The sequence below is a fragment of the Sphaerodactylus townsendi genome, linkage group LG01, assembly GCF_021028975.2.
Source record: "Sphaerodactylus townsendi isolate TG3544 linkage group LG01, MPM_Stown_v2.3, whole genome shotgun sequence".
NCBI classification, from domain to species: domain Eukaryota; kingdom Metazoa; phylum Chordata; class Lepidosauria; order Squamata; family Sphaerodactylidae; genus Sphaerodactylus; species Sphaerodactylus townsendi.
Window position 1 is genome coordinate 84,658,622 of NC_059425.1, and position 12,341 is coordinate 84,670,962.

Sequence of the window (12,341 nt, forward strand, 5' to 3'; positions counted from 1 at the left end):
AATTAGATTGTGCTCTCCAAAACATGCCAACTGGGTGATATTGAGCTAGTCACAGTTCTTCAGATCTCTCTCAGTCCCACCTACCTCGCAGGGTGTTTGTCGTGAGTGGGGAAGGGAAAGGAGTTTGTAAGCCCCTTTGAGTCTCCTTACAGGAGAGAAAGGGGGGATATAAATCCAACTCTTCTTTTCCCTTTGTGTTTCTTCCTCAAAACAACAATAGGATTCAGACCCTATAAATGGCATTTAGATACAGCATATAGGGCCACAGGTGAAGCACTTGTCATATAAAAATTTTCCTCTTCTGTGAGTTTCACCTGTATTGTGCAGTTAACTGGTTAAGCTCCTATTCTCCCTATTCCCTGTGCTTTCCACCTTCTGAGGTGAGATGAGTGGCATTGAAAGATGGGGCTGTTTTCAGTGGTGGCCCCTCATCTTTGGAATGTCATTCCCCTTGAGACTTACTTGGTCACCCAGCTTACCTTCTTTTAGGTGCCATTCCTTCAGGCTTTTAACTAAGGGGTTTTTAATTTTTTAAACATTTTATAGTCTGCTTCTGGCCCAAGGATTATTTTTTCTATATCATTCTCAGTGTATACTGTATGTTTCTATTATACTCTAATTAAGTTGGCTTTGGGTTTGTTATGTTATGTTTATGTTTTAATGTTTTTTTAAATAGTTGTAAGTACTTGTGCAGGTCTCTGGGAAGGTAGAATTTAAATACGCTAAATAATTCCACTCATATTAAGGACATTTTGTTGAGTCTAAATGTTCTAAACGATTGCATTTGAGAATGGTTCTTTTTAAGTTAATCCTTTCTGTTAATCCACAAAACCCAGCATTATTGTTTGCCTTTAGAGTTAATCGAAGATGCATCAGTGTTGCACCATCTAGAGAGACACCTGGTGAATTGCTGCTTGGTAAGAACAATTCATTTCACTCATCAATATATCTAATTCTCAATATGACCTGTCTGTGGATACTTAAATCCATGGATCAGGATTGCCAACTTGCAAAAGCTCAGGGAAGGCTGGAGCTGCTGGAGAAGCTGCCAGAAACATCCCCTTTGCTGACATGTCTTCCTATCCTTGCACTCTCTCTTAGTAGATGCCTCTGCTGGCTGCCATGACTGCTGGCCCCTTTTTCCTTGCCTCCCCAGGACAGAGGCCCACTGAGAATTGTCCCAAAGAGCTTAATGGTCAGTTCATTTTTGTTGGCCACAGGTGATCTGATTGGTTATGCATAATAAAATTATGTTGTTTCAGCAGTAGCTGCCACAGAGTGTTGTTTTATTCTTTCACTTCTCTTTCCCAGGCCCATTATGCATGGAACGCTTATCTCGGGGCTCTTAGCTGCACAACGGGGCTGTAGTGTGGTCCCCTTACTTTTCTCTGTTTACACGTGAAGAGGCATTCACTGCTTGCTCTGCAGCTTGCTTTCTGAAGTCTCAGTGGACCTCCAACTTTTCATGGTTCTCTTAACTCCACCCATTGACTCCCTCTTAAAGGCACAAATCTCATCACACCCGTAGTTGTAAGATAAAGGGCTTTGTAAAGCCCTTTAAATTGCAGTCACATCAATATACCTGTGATTGCAGTTATATCAATATTGTAGCCCCTTTCCAAAAATACCCCCCCCCCCAAAAAAAAAGAAAGAAGCAAAGCAATTCCCTGGGCCACACTCTGCTGAAAAGGGGGACCATGTCCAGGAACTGATATCCCCCCCCCCCCCCCCCGCTTTCATGCACATAAATACATGTTCCTCCTCCTGCTGCCACCAGAGAGAGAGGCTTGTTATTAAATGGTTAGCCCACCATTTGTAATTCATCCTACAGACATCCCCCATCCAGCCTGTTGTTAACTGCAACAGCCCTGGAAGTGAGAACATGAGGGAAACAGCTGATCCACCATTTGGAAGTTTTCAAATGCAATAAAAGACAGTGATTTTGTAGTGATTCTCTGTTTGTATCAATATAATAAATATCAAAAATTTAAATAATAACAAGTCTGAAAAGGGGGAGGTGAGTGTGAGGGTGTGAAAGGGGCTGGTGGGGGCGGAGGGAAGATGTCCGGGGCAAAGCTGTGCTCACTGCCAAATCTCTTGCTGCAAATAAAATTAAAGTCATTCTTGAGAGTATTGCTTGGGGTGGGGAGAATGGAAATTGAAAGTGGGGCTCAGAGAAATAAATCCGTACAAGAAATTTTGCTGTGACAGATATTCACCTCTGCCATGCAGCAGATGCCTTGTTCCTAATGGGCCCCAGTGTATTTTTAAATTATCCCTGTTCTCCCCTGCACCGAGGCTTCTTCTATGTGGTTGGCTCTGCCTCCTGCAGCAGCTGTTTTGTGGTTGTGTCCACCACCCATGGTCAGAATTCCAAAGGTGCTCACTGGCCTCAACAAGTTTGAGGACCCTACTGAGGAGACAAATTCATTTTTAGGGGATATGTGGGACTCTTTGTTGTTCAGCTATGACAGACTAACATGGTTACCTTTCTGAAATAAATATGCAATTACTGGGTGGGTTTTCCAGGCTGTGTGGCCGTGGTCTGGTGGATTTTGTTCCTAATGTTTTGCCTGCATCTGTGGCTGGCATCTTCAGAGGTGTATCACAGAGGGAAATCTGTTACACACTGTGATACATCTCTGAAGATGCCAGCCACAGATGCAGGTGAAACGTTAGGAACAAGATCCATCAGACCATAGCCACACAGCCCGGAAAACCCACCAGAATCAGTTGAATCCGGCGATGAAAGCCTTCAACAATGCTGAGACTGCTTTTTGGAATCATTCAGTTGCTCAACACCTACTGTCAACTTGTTCATCTGTTTGCTAATGGTGGGTAGCATTCTTTCATTGTGGATATCCACTATAATAAATTTGTAAAACACAAAGTATAAATCATGTATTTATCACTGGGCAGGTAAATTTGGAATGTATTTTGTGGAAGACAATGCTTCTGATGCAGTTGAAAGCTCAGTAAGTAAAAACTTCTAAGTTACTTTTCCCCCCAAGATCAAATGTGTGAATATTTTTTCCTTTTTAGTCATAATCAGAATATATATGAGGTCATCTGTAACTGTTTTTAAAAGTCCTGGGAATTTTGTTATGTAGAGGGTTTTTTAATTTGGTTTGTGAGCAGCAGTTTGTGTTAAAGATTCTGAAATAACTTAGTAAATTTCAGAACCAGCCATCCTTATGATTGAAGCAAGAAAATTGATAGATAACACTTGATTCTAATTCGTTTAAGGGCATTGGCTTCTCTTCTCTTTTCAGGGCTGTAATCAAGTCAAGGCTGTTTCTTGTTGCAGTCAACGGAATTACAATTGATTTATGAGTAGAATATTTTTTTATTAGGCAGAGTGTAAGGAAGGTTTTTGATACTATATGCTCCAAAATTTCATAGAAATAAAATAGCAACTGTAATTTAATTAATTTTACTTATTTAATTAGATTAAAGTAACAGTCTCTGAAATTTCAGAAAAATTTGAAGCCCGTTAACCACAGTAGGCTTGGTTTTCTTCAGGGTTTTCATGGAGAAACTGAACCAGCATCATTTTCTTGGACATATGAAGAAATCAAAGAAGTTCACAAGCGTTGGTGGCAGTTAAGAGACAATGCTGTAGAAATATTTTTGACCAATGGCAGAACATTACTGTTAGCTTTTGACAACTCAAAGGTAAAAAACTGTTCTGAATGCATTTTAATTTATTTTGTTTTACTTCAATTATAATCCATGTTTCAATCCAGTGGGGCCCCAGCATGGCTTACAACATCCCCCTCTATTTATCTTCACAACAACCCTGTGAGATCGCTTAGGCTGAAAGTATGTCACTGTTCCAGTGTCACATAGCAGGCTTTTGTGGCATTTTGTGTCTGCTGGAGTTTCTGAAGCAGTCTCAAAAGCATCCTTGAGTAGAGCAAGTTATGGTAGTCTAATCTGGAGGTGACCATTGCATAGATCACTGTGGCTAGCTCAGGCTGGGAGAGATAGGGGGCCAGGAGCTTCAGAGGGATTTAAGCCCTTCTCTACTATGAAGTCAAACTGTTGCCTTTAGCGTTGTTGTAGTCATTTTTAATTCTGAGCCAGAGAGACCAGTATAGTTGTGAGGTTTCTGAAGCACTTAATATGAAATAGTGTGTTCTATTAGGAGCAGAGAAGGTTGACAGTGGAGAACAACTGATCATTTAAATCTGTATGATTGCCTAAATTATAACAGCTAAATATAATTTAAGTCTGTAGGATCGCCTAAATATGTGTATGTGTTGTGAAATTAAGTTGTTTCTGCTTTTTGGCAACACTATGATTTAATGACCTCCAAATGTCCTATCATTGATAGTTTTGCAAACTGAAGGTTGTATTTTTATTGAGTCAGTCCATCTCATATTGGGTTTTCCTCTTTTCTTCTTTCAACTTTTCTTAGCATTATTGTCTTTTGCAGTGAGTCTTGTCTTCTCATAATGTGACCAAAGTATAACATCCTCAGTTTAGTAATTTTAGATTTTCAGACTTGATTTTATCTAAAACCCACTTATTTGTCTTCTGGGTGGTCCTTGATATCTGTAAAACTCTTTTCCAGGGCTTAACTGATGCATGTAGGTATGTAAATAAAGTACTGAAATAAACCAATAACTTAGAACTTAGGTGTTGTACAACAAACTAAATTATTTGTGCTTTAATAGAAGCTTGATGTGTTCATTCTTTTTTAGGTGCGTGATGATGTGTACCACAACATCCTAACAAACAATCTTCCTAATCTTTTGGAGTATGGCAACATTACTGCATTAACTCACCTGTGGTACACAGGACAGATCACTAACTTTGAATACCTCACTCATTTAAACAAACATGCCGGACGCTCCTTTAATGATCTCATGCAGTATCCAGTATTTCCCTTTATACTTTCTGACTATACTAGTGAAACCCTGGACCTACAAGATCCAACTGTTTACAGGTAAAACAAAGTGTCAGACTAACAAATGTGTTAAATTCACTTATTGCTATGAACTTCATTGCATTATTTAAAATTACAGCAAGTTCTCTACTTTATGATTGTGACCAGTGGCTAATGTTCATATTTCAGAAATTTGGTCAAACCAATAGCTGTACAATCAAAAGAAAAAGAAGATCGTTATGTGGACACTTACAAGGTAATTAATCTTTTCTTCTTTAGTGCCAAGTTAGAATGCGAAGAAAACTTTATGTATTACTTGCAAATTTGGCTTCTTCCTATATTTTTGTATGCTTGCTCAGATGAGTAAAGGGGAAATGAGATTTGCAACTTAGCTTCCCCCTCACTAGCTTCTGTTAAAAGCTAGGTGAATTGATCCTATCCAATACTGATGGATGTCTTTCTTGGCTGCTTCTGCTTATTATCCTGACTTGTCTGAAGCTATCTGAGCCAGTCCCAAGTTCCCACTGATTAGACTAAATACTATGAATTAAACCTGTAAATTAATATTTCATATTTAACTGCTATAAAATTATCTTGATAGTGCCCGAGTATGCTCTCTGATAGTTTTCTTTTTGTTAAAAGTTTCCCTCTACACCCTCCTCAGCATTAGATGAGGCTCTGATTAGGTCACTGTGTGAACAGTATAACATTTAATTTGAATAATGGAAAAATTATATATTTTATATATAATAAAATATAAAGTATATTAACTAAAATCTTCATAGAGTAATTAGTCTTTCTAGCCAATTGTACTCCGTAGAATCAAGGAAATCCCTTGTTTGAATAAACACAGGATAAAGTAAAAAGGGAGATCTCTTTTTGCAGGAGTGAGGAAAGCAAGGAAGCAAACTTGACTCACCCCTATACAACTTAGAAGGAAATATAAGCTGAATCGGCTCTGCAGACACAAAGCCAGCGTGGTGTAGTGATTAAGAGCAGGTTCACTTTGATTTGGAGAATTGGGTTTGATTCCCCACTCTGCCATTTGAGTTGTGGAGGCTTATCTGGAGAAATAGATTAGCCTGTGCACTCCAGCACATGCCAGCTGGGTGACCTTGGGCTAGTCACAGTTCTTCAGTGCTCTCTCAGCCCCACCTACCTCACAGGGTGTTTGTTGTAAGGGGGGGAGGGAAAGGAGATTGTAAGCCCCTTTGAGTCTCCTTACAGGAGAAAAAGGGGGAGATATAATCTTTTTCTTCTTAAAACTGTACATCTCATCAAGTTACAAATAAGTTGCAATGCCAATGTTGTACTGATTACTTAAATGACTATTTGTTCTTGTAGTATTTAGAGGAGGAATACCGTAAGGGAGCTAGAGAAGATGACCCAATGCCACCTGTGCAGCCTTATCACTATGGATCTCATTATTCCAACAGTGGAACAGTACTTCATTTCCTAGTTAGAATGCCTCCTTTCACAAAGATGTTTTTAGCTTACCAAGGTAAGATTATGCTAAATTTTTATCATAAAAATAACATGTATTTATTGTGTTCATATTGAGTTACAAAAGGTAGCTTAACAGCCAGTATTCCTTATACTCCTCAGATTATCATATAACAGTCCTTAGAAATTCATTAGATTAAAATAATGACCTACGAAATTGTGCCTCCACTTGTAAGTATAGATATAATAATGAGTCACACTTCTGTTATTTTTCTCTATCAGAGTTCTATTTATTGATCTATAAAAATTATTCATGGGGTAGAAAATGCTGACAGAGAGACAATTTTCTCTCTTTCTCACAATACTAGAACCAGGGGGCATACATTGAAAATGCTGGGGGGAAGAATTAGGACTAATACAAGGAAACATTTTTTCATGCAACGTGTGATTGGTGTTTGGAATATGCTGCCACAGGAGGTGGTGATGGCCACTAACCTGGATAGTTTAAAAAGGCCTTGGACAGATTTATGGAGGAGAAGTCGATCTATGGCTACCAATCTTGATCCTCCTTGATCTGAGATTGCAAATGCCTTAGCAGACCAGGTGCTCGGAAGCAGCAGCAGCAGAAGGCCATTGCTTTCACATCCTTCATGTGAGCTCCCAAAGGCATCTGGTGGGCCACTGCGAGTAGCAGAGTGCTGGACTAGATGGATTCTGGTCTGATCCAGCAGGCTTGTTCTTATGTTCTTATCTGTCTGGAATACTTGCCAAGGTGATTTTAGTGATTTAGAATAAGCTCAAAAGTAGGACTTTAGAATGCTGAATATTGGAACTGAACAGGACTAAAGTGATTTTCCTCTGGCTTAGAGAACACAGCATAGAATCGAGGTGTACAAGATAAAAAGTTGGTTTGTGGCTTCTCCCCTTATTTAATGTATTTTGTCTGAGGTTTGAATGTGGTGAAGGGCATGCAGTGTGTAAGAACTGAATTGTGCGAAGCTGTCATTTTGTGCAGCTGATGAGTTCAGCTGTGTAACCAGTGTGATGTATTCTTGTAACTATTTTAATATGGCTTCATTTTACAGACCAGAGTTTTGACATTCCAGACAGAACCTTTCACTCTACCAACACAACCTGGCGTCTGTCATCATACGAATCTATGACTGATGTAAAAGAACTCATCCCAGAGTTTTTCTATCTTCCTGAGTTTTTGGTCAACCGAGAAGGTATGTTTAAAAAATAGCAAAGTAGTATTCCCCACCCACCCCAAATACCTTGATTAAATTACCTGCAGCTGCCATCTCAGTGCTCAATCAGTCCTTGAATGAAGGTGGTCAAGTGGGTGAGGAAGAATAAACTGAAGTTTAGCTGTGATGAAGGTTGGTGAGATATTTTGGATCTTCCTGGTTCAAAACATAGACTTTACTTTGTGTTTTACTCACAGCAATCTACATCTTTTTGGGGTGTAACCTGGTAACATGGTGTGAGGTAGTAAGCCCTGCTTTTGAAGTACTGAAATGAGTCATAAGTTTGGGGAGCTCATCAACTTCTGTCCATTATTTAGCAAGATACTCTCCCTTTTAAAAGGTGATTCATTGTTAACTTGTGTTCATTCTTCTGCAAGTTGTGATCTTTATTTTATTTTACAACATTTATACCCTGCCTTTCGGCCTTTATTAGTGTCAGCAAGGCAGCCAACAGTTTAAAAGCATAATAAAATCACATCTTAAAACCATTAAAACCAAAGAAAACACATAATAAAAACAGAGATAAAACGCATGCAAAAAGATAAAAACAACAATTAAAGCAATGGGCAGAAAGAACACTGAGGGAATGCCAAGAGAAACAAAAAATTTTCACCCACTGCTGGGATATGGCTAAAGAAGGGGGCAGATGAGTCTCCCTAGGGAGAGAGTTCCAGAGCACTGGTACCATGACAAAGAAGGACATCTCCTGGGTTGCCACCCCACTAATCTCAGAAGGCAGAAGCACCCAAAGCAGGGCATCCAAAGATGATCGTACTGGTAGGAAAGGTTTGTAAGGAAGATTCATAGTTCGTCCCAAACCATATAAGACTTTAAAGGTCAGCACCAGCACCTTGAATTGTGCCTGGAAACCGATTGGAAGCCAGTGTAGATGGGCCAAGACTGGAGTGATATGGTCCCTATGACCCGCTCTGAGTCAACATTCTGTCTGCCATATTCTGCACCAGTTAAAGTTTCCAAACTATTTTAAGAGTAACCTCACAGAACACACGATAGTAATTTAATCTAGATGTATTTAGGGCATTCACTACAGTGGCGTGATCATTTCTGCACAGAAAAGTTAGCAAATGGGTTACCAGTTAAAGGTATCAAAAGGCACTCCTGGCCTCAGCTGCCACCTGCTTTTCCAGCAGTGGGAATCAGTCCATGAGTACCCAAGACTGCAGATTTGTTTCTTCAATCGGAGTGCACCCGGAATAGGTGACACTTTGAATCCCATGTCAGATCTGCTCACCCATAGCAATTTCATCTTGTTGGAATTAAACTTCAGTTTTAGCTTGCATCCTCTCTGAAACTGCTTTGGGCATCTGTTCATGGTTTTTGCAGCCTCCCTGGATCAGCTAGAAGATCAAGATGGAACTGAGAGTCATCCACATTTTGGTGACAACCCAGCCCCAATCTCTGGATGATCTCACATAGTGGTTTCTTGTAGATGTTAAAGCATGGGGGTAAAATAGAACCTTGAATTCAGGTACCAGTGACATACCTAGGGGATAAGTTTCCCCTAAAGAGAGAGAAAGAACCATCTTAATTTTAAATAGTGGTTCTTTATCAAATATAATTTTCAGGCCTAATCTCCTGCCCCACATATGATTGTTTTTCATGTCTGATCTTATTATTTGTTTATATGATTGTATGTCGCTGTTTCATATAAATAGTTATATTTATGTGTTGATAGGCATATAAATGCCATAATAGTTGTATTTATTTAGGGTAAATATATTGAACATTCAAGGACCATGTTTAATATCACAGCAGCCTGTATCATGGCAATGTTTAGCAGCGGTTTTTGGACCTATTAAAAGTTGTTTCCATCAGTTAAGCTTCAGACTTTGTACATGGTTGATGAGTACAAAGGCTATCTTATTAGGTACACACACCAATTATATGAATTCAAAAGTGAGAGTTTCTGAGAATTTGAACCACTATGATTAGTGCCACAATGGTGCATCTGTTGAATATAACCTCTAATATTGCAGGTGTAAGTTAAATGCTTGGGAGAAAATCAAATAGTGAGAAAGAAGAAGTTTTGTGGCTTAGCCATTCGCTACATAAAACAATCATTTTTTTTTTCAAAGTTACCATTTTAAAACTGGAAAAGTTCTAGTTTTGGTGACTAGTCCTGCATCAGAAGACAACAGTTCAAATCCTTGCTTAGCCAGTGAAGTTCATTTGATTACTGACCTCACCACATTGTACCAGTTATAGTCTCTCAATCAAGCTATCTCACATGATTCTTGTTATGATAAAATGGGCGGGAAAATAATGTACTGCTGTGAGTTGCTCGATGAAAGGGTGGGACGTTTAGGTGTTGGGTATTGAAGGCAAAGCCAACTAATAAAAATCACTGTTTATGCTTATAGGATTTGACTTTGGAGTGCGTCAAAATGGGGAGCGAGTAAATCATGTCAATCTTCCACCATGGGCTCGAAATGATCCCAGATTGTTTATCCTGATCCACCGTCAAGCTTTAGAATCTGATCATGTTTCCCAAACAATTTGCCATTGGATTGATTTAGTGTTTGGGTATAAGCAAAAAGGCAAGGCTTCAGTTCAAGCTATCAATGTCTTTCATCCTGCTGTGAGTACTTAAATTATTCTTCATTAATCTATCGTACAGAATCATGGGAAAACCTGAATAACTTAGCTGATTGCTTGGAATTGATATTTAGAGTTTTCCCTTTATACTATTGCCATCCAAGGAGCATAAGGAAAGGTCCAGCTAAGCTTAATGAAACCAGCTTGTATGAAACTTTTACAAAATTTACAGTTCAATCCAGAACAGAGTTACTTCCATCTAAGCCCTTTGACTTCAGTGGGTTTAGATTGGAGTAACTCTGTTCTGAACTTTACCGTTACTCATCTTTTAACTACTTAATGCACTCTCAACAGAGTTCCTGAGGTTTGTGCAGGTTAAGCTACCATACCGTCTCAGTAAATCAGTGGCACAGAGCAAGAACTTAAAACAAGTGCAGTAATTTTACATGAATGAAATACCTCAGGAAAATAATAATTAGTAGCATATAGACAGAACCAATAGTAGCACAGAGAAAACATTGTCTAACTCAAAATTTCAACAGTACCTTGGGTGAGTGAAACAAGAAGCTTTAACCTGCTGCTGAAAGGTAGATAGCATACTTTCTGAAATCGTACTTGAATTTTGATAGATGCATTTGACCTCTTCCTCAAAAACTTTGAGTTTGCAAAACAAATTAACATGTCTTTAAAACAAAACATTGTTCCGAAGCTTCATCTCAACTTACAAGTATTTGAATCAAGAATCTTTTAGACAAATATGCAGTTAGGTTCTACATAGTGTTTCCCCAGTATCTGATGGTGGGTTGGCCTTTGGGGCCTTCCTTTCAGTTTGCAAGTGTAAGGACTCCAAGACAGTGGTGGAGCTCCCACAGGGACATCCTGGGACAAATGACCCGGGCACCTGCCGTGGAAGTCATGTGGGGGCCACAAAATCACGCAATCGCGCCCCGCCCCCTCTTCTGCCGTCATGGTCATCGTCCTCCCTTTCCCTATCCCTGCCTGGGGTGCTCTTGGTTTTTCTAGAGCTTCCTGTTTCTCTCTATATATAGAAAACTCACTCATCTAGGTATTTATGTCTCCACAATCAGCAAACCTTTCAAGTTATGGTGAGTCTCAATTTCATTGAACACAGTTTCCCAACATCCTCAGGGCATCTGCAAATCACTATTTTGTAATTTGCCCTGATCCCTTTCTGCCCCTCCAAAAAGATATTTTATCCAAACTGTCCCCCAGCATCCTCAGAGCCTGCATGCAAATGAGCCTTCTTCTCATTCACTCTCAGTTTTGATTTTGCCTCATGAGGGAAGGAGGGAGAGAAAAGGCTGGGATAGAGCTGGGAGTGAGGAGAAGAGATCAAACATGCCCTTCTAAAAATCTCATTGGTAAGTTTTTTAAAAGAAAAAAGGTGATCTTTTAGAGAGGCTTCTGCAAAAGAGTTTAAACTCCCATTGGTTAGTCCAGTTAAGAATTGTAATGGATATTGTGTTAATAATAAAATAAGGTGGCCACCTTATTTAAAGTGCCAACAGTCCCTTTTTTCTCCAAACCACTACTCCTTTGAGAGGTACAGAAAGGAGAGAAAAAGGTGGAGAATGAGGGACAGAAGCAAAAACAAGACAACAAAGGTAGCTAATAGGGAAGAAATAGAGGTTGGAAGTGAAGGAATTTGGATCAGAGACCAGTAGAAAAAATTAATCTAGCTCAGGCAACCTAGCTAGCTGCTTCTTCCTTTGAGGCAGAAAAGAACGGAGGAGCAGGGTGCATTTCCTCACCATCAGGAAGAGAAAATATTTTTCCTGCCTTCCCAATTGGATGGTGGGAATCACTCACAAGATGTCCTGTCATCTCTCAGAGGAAAAGAACCTCTCACAGGTGGGTAACCAAAGGTAATTCTCAAGAGAAAAGATAGAAGAGTCATGTGATGACTAAAGTTTTTTTTGGGGGGGGTAAGAAATAAAATAGGATAGATATCTTGGCTAGTTGCAAATGAATTAATTTTTTAAAAAAACTTAGCAAAAAGTTGCCACTCTAATTTTCTTTCAAAACTTTGGGAATTTCCATTTCCATATGACTGTTCCTGATTCTGCAGCAGATATGAAAACCAAGATAACGTTGGCTGTTGTGAGTTTTCTAAGCTGTGTGGACATGGTCTAGTAGTTTTTGCTCCTAATGTTTCACCCGCAGCTATGGCAGGCGAGCTATAG

The 12,341-nt window shown here is 39.4% G+C and overlaps 1 protein-coding gene across 1 annotated transcript in view; it reads left to right on the plus strand.

Moving 5' to 3' along the window:
* LYST (lysosomal trafficking regulator) overlaps positions 1-12,341 on the plus strand; it is a 107,286-nt gene that overhangs the window by 76,294 nt on the left and 18,651 nt on the right. The window contains 8 exon segments of the mRNA XM_048485770.1: positions 856-917; positions 2,920-2,975; positions 3,523-3,675; positions 4,707-4,951; positions 5,081-5,147; positions 6,236-6,392; positions 7,420-7,560; positions 9,963-10,180. Of these exon segments, the coding sequence (XP_048341727.1) occupies positions 856-917; positions 2,920-2,975; positions 3,523-3,675; positions 4,707-4,951; positions 5,081-5,147; positions 6,236-6,392; positions 7,420-7,560; positions 9,963-10,180 (1,099 nt within the window).